General features: G+C 39.6%; 2 protein-coding genes across 5 annotated transcripts; one reads left to right on the top strand and one right to left on the bottom strand.

Moving 5' to 3' along the window:
- Window positions 1-1181: 1181 nt before the first annotated feature.
- malt1 (MALT paracaspase 1) lies at window positions 1182-7486 on the bottom strand. Of its 4 annotated transcripts, none has more exons than XM_079579664.1 (17): window positions 7278-7486; window positions 6952-7118; window positions 6668-6789; window positions 5071-5218; window positions 4767-4945; window positions 4580-4676; window positions 4455-4502; window positions 4224-4247; window positions 4102-4146; window positions 3790-3993; window positions 3541-3718; window positions 3397-3468; window positions 3192-3319; window positions 2943-3092; window positions 2616-2773; window positions 1842-1967; window positions 1182-1782 (listed from the first exon to the last, which is right to left on the bottom strand). In XM_079579664.1, the coding sequence occupies exons 1-17, from the start codon at window positions 7427-7429 to the stop codon at window positions 1288-1290; spliced, it is 2493 nt and encodes an 830-aa protein (XP_079435790.1). In that variant the 5' UTR covers window positions 7430-7486; the 3' UTR covers window positions 1182-1287. The 4 variants fall into 4 exon arrangements, with proteins under 4 accessions (XP_079435790.1, XP_079435793.1, XP_079435791.1 ...); XM_079579667.1 differs by having other exon boundaries at window positions 6952-7113; window positions 7278-7434; XM_079579665.1 differs by lacking the exon at window positions 4455-4502.
- Window positions 7487-9941: 2455 nt separating this feature from the next.
- On the top strand, window positions 9942-15935 carry prlrb (prolactin receptor b; the record flags this gene model as incomplete). Its single annotated transcript, XM_079574171.1, has 8 exons — window positions 9942-10022; window positions 10568-10700; window positions 11081-11250; window positions 12824-12984; window positions 14653-14794; window positions 14866-14956; window positions 15050-15119; window positions 15297-15935. Exons 1-8 carry the CDS (start codon window positions 9944-9946, stop codon window positions 15933-15935), a joined length of 1485 nt encoding a protein of 494 aa, XP_079430297.1. The 5' UTR covers window positions 9942-9943.
- Between the last annotated feature and the right edge of the window lie 836 nt (window positions 15936-16771).

The raw sequence follows: 16771 nt of genomic DNA, 5'->3' as shown, positions 1-16771 counted from the left end.
TGACTTTTAAAGTGCATATGACAGGTTTTAATGCTTTTGAAAATATTATTTAGGAGGATAACATCAGTTGCAAGTTCATCAGCTGCATAATCTGCAATATCATTTTATTTCTGTGAAGCAGCCATTTTAGGGCAAATGTCGGACAGAAAAGTTATTTTTATTTGAAATTTTAAGCTGCTGACAGGAAGTGACGTAGAAGAAGGTCCATAGCAGTTTGACTCATTTCGCTCATTTCCCATTGACTTAACATGGTTGCGCGGCAACAGTTTAAAATTGTTTACCTTCCTCTATGTCACTTCCTGTCAGTGTCCAATAGAGCTCAACAGTCCCACCCACTCCCGGTCAGGTGTCGGGGTCCAACATGAAAAAATCCCATGTATTATTAGCATTGACTTTTCAAAAAAGCCAATTATTAAGAGTTTAACATCACGGCGCCAGCTAATTAGCTATGTGCTAACTCACGGACATGAAACATACAAGGTGAAATTGAAGATTTGTCTGAAACGTTATAAAATTATAAAAGTAATTTTGTCGTATTTTCAAGCATTGTTTGTTTCTTTCTTGTAAAATACCCGCGCAAGTGTTGGTAGTTAGCACATAGCTGATTAGCTGGCGTAGTGCCATTAAACTCTTAATAATTGACTCTTTCGACCCCGACACGAGACCGGGAGTGGGTGGGACTGTGGAGCTCTATAAGGAAGTGAAACTATAAACATCACAAAAATGGTCAAACTAAAGAAAGCTGGGTACAATCTTTCGCAAAATCTTAAATATAATTGTGTTAACTATGTTTGAGCAAAGAATGTGTCTAATGTGTCATATGCACTTTAAACAAACTAGAAATGTTTTGACGAAAAGCCATTTATTTCAGGTATTACCTATATTTTTCATTTTACATAATAGAAATGGAGTGATATATCGTGCAGTATTTTGGCACAGTACATTGGTCAAGGAGTTCTGGTTGAAAATCTTCCCAATATCACTCAAAATGATACAAGTAGTTTAATTTGTGCACAGTAAACATTGTTTATTATAAAAATAAGTCTCAAACAGTTACAGTTATCTGCTACATTTTACTTTTGACTTATTTGTTAATTTTTTCAGTGTGACTTTTATAAATAAACCTTTGTGTACCAATAAAACAAAAATGTTGTTTGAGTATTAATCTACATTTATTCCACTAAATGTCAGTTTAACAGTGAAATACAACTTAATGATAATTATTGTATGTAAACTTCAAAATGCCTCTATTGACAGTACAGACTCCTGACTGGCCTGCAGCAGGTTTCATTGGTCCTGGAGCTGGAGGCTGTTGATGAAGACAGTCTGCAGTTCGGCGATGTCTTCAGTGGCCTCTATGGGAATACTGGCTCTGCCTGGTGAGCCTGAGAGTCTGCTGCTAGAGTCATAGCCTGGCTCATGGCAGGACAGGCTCATGTTTTCATAATAGGACTCCCCACCCCCTCCGAGTGCACATGCGCCCTGCAAATGCTCATAGCTGTCGTACTGGAGCAGAGGGGACAGGCGGTTGTGGTCCAGTACCTGATGTGAACTGCAGTGGAGATGCCCATGGTGCTCTGGCCCAGGACTGTGGCAGGGGCTGACTGAGGGACTGTGGGGCATTAGACAGGTCTGAAGGCAGCTGTTCCTGCGCACAGTTCGGTGCAGGTCCAGCCGGGCAATGAGAGGTTTGCCAATCTTGATGCTCTTGGTCCAGTGGATGGGATCATCCTCCATTGTGATGAAGGTGCCCTGAAGGCACACTGTAAAATGTAGCTCCTCCTGTTGGATTACGGCAAATCATTAGTTTTTTGTTTACATTGTGATTTTGTATGTTATACCTTCAGTTTCTGCAAGGAGCTAATCCTTGTGTACAGGCAATGCTGAGGCAGACTGCTGGACAGAAGATAGATACCAGTTTCCTCTGGAGTCTCTCTGTTCATCTCTTTAGGATCTACATCTAGATCCTGAAACAGAAAAATGAATTACTCAAGAAGACATGTCAAACAAACAAAAAATCATCATAAACAAATATCCTGTAGAAAAATATTTTGACGTAGTATTTATGCATATTTTCCCAAACCTCTATTGAATTAAGACATGATTAAAAGTATCATACTAACAAGTTTACTGTGCCACTATTCCTTATAATGAACATATACAAATACTGTCTTAATCATACATTCATAATCATACAGTTGTAAGCGATAAGCTTTGTTCTGACTCAGTACCAGGGGTGTCCAGGCTTCTTGCTGAATTCACACATCACCAGAGATTACACATTTTTATAACCCTGACAATAACTAACATCTTGGTGTGAGACAAAGCTGAGAATTAGGTTCCCAGCCTAAATAATTCTGTGGTTCCACGATGAAAACGTATTCAATTCACGTTTTAACATAACTTTGTTATTGCAGTCCACAATAAAAAATAAAAATAAAGGTTTGGACACCCCTGGCCTGTACAGTTTTTCATGCTCCTTTCTGATCATGGAAATGTAAAAAAACACTGAAAGTATGAACTGTATGTGGCTTGTAAGAATATGCATTTTCATGAAAGGAATAAAAAAAATCCAAAAAAAATTATAATTAATTTGACAGAACTGCAGAACTCACTTGTGAAAAGTCGGTGACATGGGCCTGGCAGAAGGACATGTCCTCTGGTTTCTTGACAATGTGAGTGTAAATGACAAGTACATTTGAAAACTCTGCGGCAAAGCCTAATTTGATTCGTGCTCCACAGTCAAAATCCAGACACATGCTCTCAGGAAGTTCTGGGGGGGAAAAAGTTGTTTTTCAGTAGCAAAAATCTCAATCACATGAATAATTATATAAACCACTTTTAAAATAATGTAAGTCTTGTACAGTATGAAGCACAATAGGATTCAAAAACATTTGAGTAGACAATGACAGTGTGATGCATCACCAGCTGTAGGAACTCACCATGAGCTTTTGCCCATTGCTGACTGTGGTCATGAACGAGGTCAGCGCTTTCGTTTGGCAGAATGGGATCAGTTAGAGCTCTCCTCTCAGACAGACTGCTGCGGATCTCTAGAGCCTGCTTTCCCTTTGTAGCAACAAACTGACCCATGTCTGAACGCAAGTACATGGGCAAAACAAAAAACAGCAACATGTAATAAAACATGTAGAGCTGTACTTCTCAACAGCGAGTATCATTATCGTGCTTGTTACCTTCAGCAACTCTGTCTAGCACCACAGTGATCTTCTCATCATCAAGCAGCCGCTTTTTTAAGAACTTCACAAACACTCCATTAGTGAATCCAGTTGAGCTCAGCTCAAAGGCCTCAGCATCTTGACAACTATTTGGCCATCAAAAAAGTATATCACACAATGAAATGTAATGTAACATGTTAAATGATAAAAGAGATGGATTTACGTTGCATATCCAAACACAATGTTTGCCGTGACTCTTAATACAATGTTTGGAGTGCTGTCGTCATGGATATTCCTGACAAAAACAAATCAAAGATACAAACAATGAAAATCTACGTGTTTATAAACACACAGGTTTTGCTCTTACCTTTTTCTGCACATGTCCAGCAGAAAGACATTGAGACCAGTCTCCTTCTCCTGCATCAATCTAAGAATGCTTTGCACACATAAACAGTTTGCTGAATGGTAAGGGTTAGGTGCATCCACAGGAACCATGAAGCTATTGCCATAGTTCTCATATCCATGACCAGCATAGTACAGCAGACCTTAGAAGAATTAATGTTTCAGTGACTGTGTATATGTTGGTCAACTTTGGAAATAGTATGTTCAATTTTACCATAAACTCCCTTGTGAAGAAGCAACAGAAACTCGTCCACAGCATTTCTCATTTCTGATTCAGTGAGGTCCAACAAAGAAACCACCTTGAAATTGAGCTGCCTTAGAAGGTTTGTGAGGTCATGCACATCCACCATGGGAGCCTTGAGCTGAGGGTGATTCTGATAGGACAGGTTGCCAATCAGCAGGGCCACTTTGTCAGAGGCTGGAATCAAGAAATATACAAAGATTAGATCATTGTATATCTAAAATCAAGGTTGTGCTGCATGACAATATGCCCAACAATAAACACTATTAGTTATGTGACACTTACCACAAAGTTGTTCTGGTACACTATTTAGAAATAACCCACTGGGACCTGAATTAGTAGAAAATTTGTCAGAGATTTGTCAAGATTTACAGCAAAAGAGAGAGACGCTTAAGACTAATATTTACCTTCTTCTATTGCATACATGTCATCTGAAAGTGAAAATACATTTTATGATAAGAAGCTTCATGAAATAATGCACAATAATCATTCATTTAGTAGTATAATCTAGCTTTGTTAGTGCTGTAATCACCCCTAGACCCACATGCAACTTAATGTGGAAAAAGCTTTTAATCAAAAGTTTTACTACAATAAGATTCACATGCACTAACACTCAGACACCATCCTGTCAACTCTACCTTCAGAGCACTCCATTGCCCCTGAAATCTGGACAGCTATCCTGGGTGCTTACATAAAAGGTAACAATGTGAAGGACTTGTGAGATAAAAAAGAATGTAATAATGTGTGTAAAAATGTGATTTACCTATGACTACATCGACTTCAGCGGTCCAGAGTCTGTCTGTGCCAATGCGGATCTCACAGCTGTAACTGCCATGATGCTCCTGCATCACTTGAGAAATCTAGATAATGAGAGGAGAATTATATTGTGTTATATCTGTGTTATGTTAAGAAGTTTAAACTGAAGGCCCTTGGTAAATATATCGACTTACCACAAGTTTTCTTTTAGTTGCATTTGAGACCCGCACTCTGTTTCTGTACCACTGATACTGAGGGATCGGTCGCCCTACAGCTCCACATTCAAGCTGCAGCGTTTCTCCAATATTCAACTGCTGTGGCTGAGGCTGGATCACCACTTTTGCACTGCCTTCCAGTGACTGCAAACTCTGCTCTGTTTGTCAGGAAATATGACAATGTTGCTATATCAATTATTACTATTTATATACTGCATTAAAAATACATTTGTGTCACGTATGAGTCATAGATTAAAAATCTTTAAACGTTAAATTAGCTTACTGTGAGCTGAGGTAAAATTCAGGACGTCCACCTGAGCCCATTGGCTAAATTCAAAAGCCTCTCCACAGTTGGCCCTGCAGATGTAAAAGCCTGCATTCTGTGGATGGACCGGGCTAATGACCAGGTCTGGACACGAGCTATTAGGAACCTGTTACAAAACAAAAAAATTCCCTCTGTTTTTTTAATAACATGCATGTCATAATTGCTGTATGTGGTCATGCAGTGGAATTGTACAGCATAAAAGGTTTTGGATGTACTTTCAAATTAAGTGAGCATTTAGTGGGGGACAAGAGTGGCTCAGATGATAGAGTGCTTCATCTTAAAACTGGAATATTAGCGGTTTCCAATCCCAGCTCCACACTGATGCAGACTGTTGTGTGCCTTAGAAAGTGGTTGGTGGTGGTCGAAGGGGCGATGCCACAGATAGGCAGCCTCACTTCTATCAGTCTATCCCCAGTAATATACTGTACATGTGTATTGTTGAATGTGTCTAAAAGCCTCATATGGCGAAGTGTTGAAAATGAAATAAAGCATTTGGTTTGCCCAATGTTATTGTTATGTCCATATCAAATACATGAATATATGCAGCTTGCCACCATGGAATATGGAGTGTAGGAATGACCATATGTAAAGTGTCTTTGACTTTCCAAAACAAGTATTGTGACTTTGTGAGGTTAGTCAGTCAAATCTATTAACCACAGTTTAAAATTAAGCTCGAGGGCAACTGGCGGTAACTATGGTAACTGTGGTAACTGCAGATTTTTTTGTCTTATTTTGGTTGATAGAGTTCGGGAATGTGATGTCATATCGCTAAGCATTATGGGATTAGCAGCAATTGTAAATGGAGATTTTAAAAATTAAAATACTGGAGTTATTGTTACACATTGAAACACTTGGACACCACAGTGAGTTAGGTGTATTTACCAGCAGTAACTCAGCAGCTTACGGAGTTGTTCCACGGCTTTTTTCTCCACTTTTTATACTGTTTTTAGCTAATGTTAGTCAATGGAAATATATGCTAACAGCTGCAAAGATGGCGGATCTCCATGGTAACTGTGGAATTTCCAGAACTCTATATCTCAGTCATTACTGGGAGACTGTTCACAGTTCACAGTCTCCTCTGTCAGCACATATGAACTATTGTCCAATTATTTTCTCTGAAAGGCGTCCGAGTGGTGACAATATTCGAAAACATCAGTGTGATATTGGTCAGTTGAAAGGATTTTCAGATATAAACATAATGTGGCTGGTTTGTGAATCCAATCACTACCAAATTTTAATGAGGAAAAACATTTGGCAGTTTTCGTTTTGGAGATCTCTTACAAAAACTGTATTTCTCCCATAGAGTTGCATTGGCTCCTGCTCTCCACCCGACATTATAACATCACATTCTAGTGCCTAGTGAATGTTGTGAGTGGTTGGTGGTGATGGGAGTGGCCGATGGCGCAGACTGGTTGCCCCGCTTCTGTCAGAGTGTCCAGAAAAGCGCTATATAAAACTGATGCATTATTATTATTAATGTGTGATTATTGTCCGATTGGGTGGATAGCACATGTCAATGGTAAAAACATGAAGTAAATGAAAAGTAACACCCCACCTCCTCTTTTGCCTTAAACCACTGGTACTCCACAGGACCTTTGGCCACGGCATGACAGCTGAGACGCAGATTGTGCCCAGACAGAAGAGCCACTGACTGGGGCTGAATAAGAATCTGTAAAACTGAACATACAAACATACATTATGAATACTATTGTCATAAAACCTTTACAAGATAATGAACAAATTAAGTTTTACATATAAAAGAACAACTACATTGCCTGAATAACATGAAAGACTTAATGCAATCATCTGATGGGTAAGGAGGTAGAACTGGGTCTGTACCTGGAGGTTTGAGGCAGTCTAGGGCTTCTGAATTACCCAGAGTTTGCAGGTAGTCATTGAGGTGAGCCACAGTACATCCTCTTTCCCCCATAAGCATGAGCAGCATGTGGCTGGGACTGCCCTCCAACTGCAACACCTTCAGTGAGCACATCTCTACGTCATCTGAGCTGAAAGAACCATCAGTTCATTAGATATCTGAGCAATGACGTATTATAAAGGGGAACAAGACGATCACAAAATGAATTACTTAATGTTTAGTTACGCTTTATCATGCGAATAGGTGACTCGCAATCACAGCACTACACTCATAATGTCACCCCTCTCACCTGACTTTATACCGCTTGTCATTACCAACAATCTCTCCAAGTTTTCGCCATCCCTTATTGTTGCTGGACTTATCCAACACTTCGCAAAGTTTCTTCAAAACGGCCTCCTTCAACAGGTTGATCTTCGTATAACGATCTAAAGAATCCGACATGGCGGCATTGAGCTACACTTTATCATTAAAACTGTGTCCTTTCAGACGACTTCAGGATGTCGATAAAGATGAATATGTCTACTTCCTGGAAGAAAGTAAAACGACACAAGCGCACCCACACACAGCAGCACTGTTTTGGTTTTGTTTGTTCCCCACGTACGAGCGTGTCGAAGATCGTCTACGTATGCAGGTGCGTCACTGCGCCAGGTAAAAGCGGAAAAAACGACCGATTCAGGCGATATAAAAGCGTCTTTTATGAATCTTTGGTCTGTGATTAAGTGATTAAAAACAAATAGAACAACAAGTGTATTACAGGTGGCAATAGGAAATACTGCTAAAGTACAAAATACTTTCGGATGTTAAGGCATACTATTTTGCCTTGTTCTAAAAAAAAAAGAAAAAAAGCATTTATGAATGTATGTTAAAAGGTTTTAAAACTGCATATAATAATGCGAAAAAGTAATGTGTAGGCCTATTTGTAATGCACGTTGAACTCGGAATAAACAATCAACCAATCATTAATTGATCATATGAAGGTCCTTGTGCACAAGGACCTTGACGTCTTCTACATAGCCTCTTTTCTCATTCCTTTCTTCATTCGCTCAGCTGACTCCGCCCTCGTGGCTGGAGGCGCTTCCTTGTCCATACATCAGGGCTCAATCCGAAACCATCAAATTGTAGCCTCTAAGCACTAACACTAGCAACTAACTCCTTAACCTTTCATGGGGTCAACTGTTAGACCTCTATGCAGTTAGTGAACTAAACCTTCAGCAGAATTTGAACAATCCGTCCGTCCTTAAACAGGGGAAAGGGAAGTGACATCACCAACAGCTGCTTTTCTTCTTCTTTAAAGTTATTGGTGGAGTGCAGGCCAAACAAAAGTGCATGTCGCCCCCTAGTGTACAGTGTCCAACAACAACATAGTGTCCAAACAAAGACATTTAAGGAAAAAAATAAATCCAAATGATCCAAACATTTCCCTTTAGTGTTATTTTATTTCAACAGCTGTTTCATAAAGCTACATTATGCAAAAGATCCATGTGGCTTAAGTTTCTACTAAATGAAAACAAAAGCATTTAATCTGTTTCCTGAGTTTCCTCTTTAACACTGACATGTGACTGAGCTGTGGGGACGACAACATGGATTTATCACTTTTATAAAGTTTGGCTTGTGCAGAATCTTAATTTTTACTTATTAATATTTTTATGATTAAATGTGCTCCTGTCAATCAACAGTGGTTGCGCATGAATCACTCGAGGGTGGGGGCGAGGGGGGTGGGGGTATTTGGCGCAGTGGCTTGTGGGATGGCACATAGCTCCTAATCACTGGTTAGTTAGCATCAGAGGTCCCTATGCTAAAGTGGCCATGATAGTTAGCATCAAGGCTCCTTTTCCTAACTACTTCCTAACTGACTTACCAATTCGGAGGCAACTTGCCATGGCGGACGCTGACGCACATCCGGTTTGGCGTAAGAGCTCTTAGCAATCTGCCCGTTTCGGAACCAGCCCAGGTGCTGTATCGCCAGGTGTGGCATTGAAGTCTGTGACAATGTGGCAGGACGACTCTTTGATTTATACTGACTTCAAATGAACTCCAATCGAAATAAAAGGTAGGTTATGGAATTTCTATGATAGCAATGTTATATTTAGTGTGCCTTGGGTTATTACAGTAATTACTGCTCCGTTGCCAACTCTTTTTACAGCTATTGTAATACCTCCAGTAATAGATCCATGTTCCAACTCATATATTACATGGAATAGAGCATTGCTACTGGCCTGGACCTTAAACAAGACTAACATAATGCGTCAAAACCTTTCTTTAAATCTAGAAGGAGTGAAAAGGTATAAAAAGGAAATAGGCTACACATGAAGGTCTTAAAATCATGTAATTCAAAGACACAAATCCCTCTACAATCCAGCTTCTGAATGCCCATGTGACTTTTTTTTTAGGATTTTGAAATGCTATGGTAATTTGATACTTTCTGACCAAAATGGATTCTGAAGTAGCTCCTGTGGCTTATCTTGTTTGATCCTGAATCCCAAACATCCTATGACCCTTTGAGTCTGTTTTACTACTGCATCCTACTCCTTGCTCCAAGACAAATATATTGGAATTACACTGTAAAGCAATGTCTGTAATGAAAGCAATGAACAGACAGTATTTTCTTAACATTATTGGTTGTGGTGTTAATAAGTTGAGTATAATGGTACACTGACACTTACAACATATCGCCTACATGTGCTACTGCATTGTGTGATTTACTACTCTGAAATAAGGAAGTATGTTTTTCTAAACTCAAACTTGAGTAACCGTCGCCTTTGCAGACTGTTTTAGAGAGTGAGGCTGGATGTGGTTTATGAAGGAAAATTGCCTTTGGCTAATTGTTCTTACTGTTAATAGATCACCATTTACCTAAGCACATTAACCTTGTGTGCTTCAGGCGTCTGTTTTCCCTTCATATCCCTGTGTTTTTGTTAACAACATGAGTTCATATCTCTCTTTCTTTCTAGCATCATGACACTTTCTGCTAGACTGAAGAGGCTGGTTGGCTGGGTGCTGGTCATTATGATTTCTGCTGTCTCTCATTGTTCCAGTAAGTCCAATGATTACTTTGTAGATTTGGAGTTGCATGGGGTAGAATATGAAACGTCCATGTGTGTATGCCTTTTTGTTCAAATCACTTGGGAAATGTATCGCATGACTCAGAAAACCTGCATTCTGCCTTTGGGCATAAAAGCCTACAACTGTCTACATGCCTTAAAGCTACACCGCTAGAATAGAATAAAATATGTGCATTTATTTTATCACAATTATTTTTTATTGTTGAAAAATGCAACAAAAAAAATATTACCAGTGGCACACCTCACCTCACTGTGCTGCACTCTACTGGGAGCGGGGGCGACCACAGCTCCTCTCCATGGAGATGTCCAGGTCCTAATAAATATGAGATTTAAAAAGATTAAGTCCTCTTTCAAATCCATTCTTTGATCACAGCAAAAAATGGCCTTTCCTGTGTTGAGCTGGTCATTGGGAGCATGCAGTAGAATCCACAATATGACCCAGTGTGCCTTTCATATTTCACTCAATTCCACCGTTGAATGAATCTATTTAAAGCTTGTTTGTCATTTGCGTTATCAGGTAATTCTCCTCCTGGGAAACCAGTTCTGAAGCAGTGCCATTCCCCTGATAAAGAGACATTTACGTGCTGGTGGGAGCCAAACGCTAATGATGGAGAGGACACCACATACCGCCTCCTCTACGAGAAAGAGCTGTCAGTCCTCTTGATTTTTTTTTCACTTTGTTTCAGTCTCAGTGCAGGTAAACATTTTACACACATTATAAGAAGACCAACCAAAACCACATGTTCATTCAGTAGCAAGTCCAGTAAAGCTAATTGTTGTGTTGTTAACCAAAGTGGAAAACCACCGGCTCCTGCTCACATACACTAATGTTTAATGAGCTGAGAAGCCTTTGTTGCTGTGAAGATACAGTCAATTTGCTTTTCCACCATTCACATGCAAACACTGTACACCCCGTATTATTTTTTATGATAATAATAATCACTATCATCATCTTCATTATTATTATTATTATTGTTATTATGGTTATTATGATTATTAATTTATGAATTATGATTATTATTTTGTATAGAACCATTGGAATTTTTGAGTGTCCGGACTATCACACTGCAGGAAAGAACTCGTGTTTCTTTGACAAGAATCACACCTCCATTTGGGTGGACTACTTTCTCACAGCTGTGGCCATAAATGCCTTTGGAAATACTACCTCTGATGTCTATAAGATTGACGTTGTGGATATAGGTAAGATTTTTATGGTCATACAGTTGATTCAGTATAATGTTTAACTGAGCTCGAGACCCAAGCCTTATTCAATGTGATGGTGGCAACTTTATCAGGCTTTGATCCTTATTGTTAAGTGTGGATTAAGGTCAGCTTCACTGAACCTTATCACAGCAAATATGTTTGAGGTAGTGTAAGTACTAGATAGAGCCATTTGGCACAGATTAACCTCAGAATATCAGTTATATTTTGCTAATAAAAATATTCATAAAGGTTTTTAAAGCTGTAACTGTTCAAAATGCAAACCATGGTCACACTTTTATAGTATGTATTTATTACTTGACTCAACAATGACAAAGTCCTCAGTAGAAGGTGTTAGGCAGTAATCAAAGCTGCTCAGAATGAGGCTAAACAGGTTTATGGCCGGTGTCACGTTGTTTACAGTGTACTTGGCTTCATGGCTTTGTTTTGCTATACAACTGGGAAGTAAGTAAGTAAGTGCTTTATTTGTCATAGTACAACCGTACAACAAAATTGTGTTAAGGTGTTAGTCCTGAGCCGCTGCAACTGAGCTGCGCCACCACTGTGGGCCAATCTGACCAGCATGTTTTTGGTAGCCTGATTAACCACACCCACTTCTTTCTGCAGCACAGAAGGTGGGTCTGGCCATACACGGTAAACAAGTTGCTGATTGGCGGCTAAGGCCGAACCAATCACGGCCGTCACCGAGAATTGACAAGGTTACGTCACTCGCTGCACCTTTACGTTGTTAGTTCAATTAACATTAACATTAGCCAAAACTAATCATGGATGAAGTAGCCTCTGCGTTCTTCGCGTGAGTTTATATTCAGTTCATATGTGGTGCATTGGACGACAGCTGTCGTCACGTCTTGCTAATTGGTTTATTTCACTGGCCCGCCCGTTCAAACTGCTCCAATTGCTCCGTGACAAGACTAATTCCCTGCGTGGAATGGACAGGGAATAGTATGGCAGAGCCAGGCAAAGTTTTTGGAGGTCGGGGAAACAGGAATACCCGAAGGAAACCTGGCTGGCTGCCTTCAGTCTCCTCTGATCCTCTGAAACGTGCACCGCCTCCTGGATTTGTCCCTGTTTCAGAGCATGGTGTCCGGCATTGATCAACTCCTCCAGTCGCACAATTTCGTTGTACGGTTGTAGAATGGCAAATGAAGCACTTACTTACTTCCCTTTGCAGGGCAGAGCTGTATAGTAAAACAAAGCCATGAAGCCAAGTACACTGTAAACAATGTTACACCAACCATAAACCTGTTTCAAACCGTGGTACGTGTCATTTTTTGATTTATTTATGCAAATAAGTTGCATGCTTTTCTGGTTTAGACGGGATTTATACCCAGTTTAAAAACAATTTTGTCACATTTTGGTTTATTTTGGCATGATATAGTTTAGCTTGAGCTAGGCCTGGTGGTGCTTGGGATTTAAAATACTTTGTGAAGTGGTACTTGGTGTGAAACGTTTGAGAACCACAGACATGCACATGCACAATAGGCGTATCTCCTGGCTACTCCTGATCAAGGACAAGTGCTCCTCTCTTAACTTTATTTCTCATTTGTTACAGTAAAGCCCAACCCTCCCGAAAATGTAACTCTGTGGCTGGATCTCAGTGAAGATACCCTCACTATTCATGTCACCTGGAATCCTTTCAATATTGGCACCAAATTTGGCTGGATCACTCCCAAGTATCAACTCAGGTTCAAAAAGGTGGATTCCAAGTGGAATGTAAGTTGTAGTAAATCGTTATCTTTTTAAAGTTAGAATAATAGTCTAAGACAACTCTGCCACTCTTCCCTCACCTTCCAAACACATTCCACAAGTGCAGGGGTGGCCAAAGCCCGGCATAAGTGCTACTGTTGGCAGTAAGAGCTGAACATAAATAAGACACCCCTGATCTTTTCTTTGCTTTTGATGTGTTTAATGAATAAAATCAATCAATCAATCAATCAAACTTTATTTATAAAGCGCCTTTTCATACCGAAAGGTATCACAAAGTGCTTTACAGATTACAACATTTAAAACAATGCGCCTGGGACAACCTTCCATATATATACATTTTATATACTAGGATTAAATAAATAGATTAGTCAGTTAAAGGCTAAGCTAAAAAGGTGGGTCTTGAGCCTGCTCTTAAAAACATGAACGTTCTCTGCAGCCCTGAGCTCCTCCGGCAGGTCGTTCCAGAGGCGAGGGCCGTAATATTGGAAAGACGCCTCACCATGAGTCTTTTTGTTGACTTTAGGAATAACTAGGAGACCCCCTGTTGACCTGAGATACTCTTTTTGGGAAGACCAGAAAGCAGGGCATTACAGTAGTCGATACGACTGGTGATAAAAGCATGCATTAGCGTCTCCGTGTTGGCCCGAGAGAGAATGGGGCGGACTCTGGCTATGTTCTTTAGATGGTAAAAACCTATCTTTGTGATATTCTTAATGTGTGGAATAAACGCCAACTCAGAGTCAAAGATCACACCCAGGTTCTTCACCTGTGAGGAAGGATTAATAGACAGTGACTGCAGTTTGGGTAAAAGTCTCTCTCTCTGGGCCTCAGGGCCGATGATTAACATTTCAGTTTTGTCCTGGTTAAGCTGGAGAAAGTTTTCTGCCATCCAAAATTTGATATCTAAAATGCAGTTAAAAAGTGCATCTATTGGCCTGGAGTCATCAGGAGACATGGAGATGTATAACTGTGTATCATCAGCATAACTGTGAAAATTGACCCCGTGTCTCCTGATGACATCACCAAGAGGGAGCATATACAGGCCTAAAATTGAACCCTGGGGCACACCACATGTAATTCCATGCACCTTAGAGGAGCAAGTATCCACACTCACCATTTAGTTTTACATAAATGAATTACTAGAGAGGACCAGAGGTGCACTGAAGGCAGCCAGCCAAGTTTCCTCCGAGTTTCCTCCAGTTTCCTCTGCCTTCAAAAACATGCTGGTCAGGTTGACCCACAATAAGCCTGTTGAAAAACTACACCCCAAAATGCACCAGAAAACAGAACAGGTGCTGGCCTCAAATTTTCCAGTGGGATGGCTCCTATACAAATGTAACTATGAGCAGGGTACAGCATTTACATGATTTTAGTGTCATAAATAGGCCCACAGCCCTAAGAGGCACCCCATGGAAAAAAACATTTTCCGACCCCTGCCTTATTGAAATAATATACGAGTCTTAGATCACATTGTTTCAGTTTCAGTAATACACATGAGTGGAAATGAGGGGATGTTGCGATTCCAGAGCAGCAGATATTTAGAGAGTAATTGAGTGTTCTGGGAGAGGAGGGGGGGACAGGCGATCCACAGCTGTTCTAGACCTCCCCCTGCTCAGTAAACGAGAAAATTGTTTAAATAAATAAGTAAACAGGTCTTCTTTACTGTGTGTGTAGATTAAGTATGCCGGTGTACAGACACATTTCAGTATATACAGTGCCTCTCCGGGGAAGTTGTACATCGTTCAGGTCCAATGTGCACTAGACAATGGCGCCTGGAGTGAGTGGAGCAACACCACGTTCATTCAAGTACCTAAGTGTAAGTAATCTGTATTGAAAGTGTAAATATATAGCACAACTTTGATTTTTTTGTTCTTTTTTTTTGTTCAGCCGACTCCAAACAGTACATCTGGATTTTGGTGTCCTTCTCAGTTATGGTATTTTTTGCCACCGTGTGTATAATGTTCATCAAGAAGAAAAGGTATGTTTCAAGTACACAAGCACACTGTATTGTTGTTTTAAGTCTAAAGATATCCAAGCGGACAATGACGAACAATGTTTGTCTGTTTCATAGTATCCAACAATGGCTTCTGCCCCCTGTTCCTGGACCCAAGATAAAAGGAGTTGATGTGCAACTGCTTAAGGTGAAGCATGCAATCTGGTAACCCTTAATAATGGGGTTACATTAAGTGTGATAAATTCAGCTTTTGACACTTCAAGGTTCAAACAAACTCTTCTGAAAATACAAGCATGACTTTTGTTGGTTGTGTACTTTATGGTATTTAAGTTCTGTATGAGTAATCCCATTTTGTCTGTCTCAGAATGGCCGGTCTCACGAGGCTACCAGAGCCCTGCTTATGAACCAGGTGTTTACCTGGAATGGGATGCCCTGGAAACACCAGGCTGAGGAATACTTGCTCGTGTGTGATGACAACATGCTGCTTATTGACCAAAAACACACAAATGGGAAGATGATTTCTAACAATTGTCACTCAAAGCCAAACATCAATAATCAGTTGAGCGTACACCGTAGCATGAATTTGAATGAAGAGAAAATAACGATTTTGGACACCAGTCAGTCAGAAGTCAATGAATTAAATGATGTGAACTCAATGAAGACAGACAAGGCTTTTTCTATTGGCAAAATCAATATCACGAATGTGAAGCCTGTTGAGAACAGCGGATATGTGGATATTCAAAGACATAACGTGGACATAAGACTTACAGAATACAGCACAGTGAGAGAGCACATGCTCTTCCCGGAAAAACAAAACAAAGATATATACAGACAGCTGGAGAGACTACCTGATGACTACACCACAGTCAAAGAGGTCAAAAGTGACATGTTGCTACTTCATATTAACCCAACGCCATTGCATTCTGTGACTGAAAAAGTGCAGGAGTGTGCAGAATTCCTCAGTGATGGGTATGTGGACAATATCCCCACACAAATAATGTAAAGTGCCTTACAACACATACAGTAACTTGCCAGTCCCTTATTGTCTTAAAATAGTTAAAGACTGTAGTCTCTTGGTTGACCAGGCTTACACATAGACCATTGATGACATAGACTGAAACATCCCTACATCTATGGTACAGTATGACCATTTTACTGACAAAATGATTCACCTTTATTTCTGGAGTGGAACTTACTATGGAGCTTGTTTTGACAATACTTATTTTGGTTTCTGGGATTTCACTGTGATACATTATTTGAATTACAACAGTAGTTCATTGATTTTTGGCACGTTTATTTTTTCTTACTAAAGAATTTCATCACCATTTCTCTGATGTAAAAATGTGTCATTTTAGCTGCCTAATTTAAGGTCAATAAAGACACAGATCCATTGTATGCTTTTATCCGAAGCTTAATTTATTGCTTATTCAGTTTACTAAAATGTGACATTTCAAAGTAATGTTTCTTTTATCATCCTTGATTCTGTAAAAAAAATAAATCCTAAATAAAATGCTTTAATTACAACATAAATAGTAATAATGGGTTCATGTTTCACAGAAACAATATTCATCTAAAGCATTAGTGTAAATATTGACATTTCCTGTTTCTGTCGTTACTGACATGAAAGTTTTTTCCACCCTGTAAAAAATCTATAATTAGTGTTCCACTAAACAGACCTCATCTGTTATTGTAAAGTCCGACCATTATGTAAGACGCTAGACTTGATTTACAATTTCATAATGTGAACAATATTTTTCAAGTAAGGATTTCTTCACTTTGTTGTGCAAAAGACAGGAAAGCATTATTATTGTGTAATAATACCACTACATTAAAAAGAGA

The sequence above is a fragment of the Gobius niger genome (genome assembly GCF_951799975.1).
Source record: "Gobius niger genome assembly, chromosome: 1".
Lineage (NCBI taxonomy): Eukaryota > Metazoa > Chordata > Actinopteri > Gobiiformes > Gobiidae > Gobius > Gobius niger.
This window is presented reverse-complemented; position numbering and strand designations above follow the sequence as displayed.

Bases quoted from the DNA above. Each gene is read 5' to 3' on its own strand.
- malt1 (XM_079579664.1), bottom strand. From the start codon at position 7,429: ATGTCGGATTCTTTAGATCGTTATACGAAGATCAACCTGTTGAAGGAG. The intron at 6,790-6,951 runs GTACAGACCCAG...TTGTATGTTCAG, and splicing joins AGACTGCCTCAAACCTCCAG to TTTTACAGATTCTTATTCAG. The intron at 5,219-6,667 runs GTGGGGTGTTAC...GTTTTGTAACAG, and splicing joins GGTTTAAGGCAAAAGAGGAG to GTTCCTAATAGCTCGTGTCC.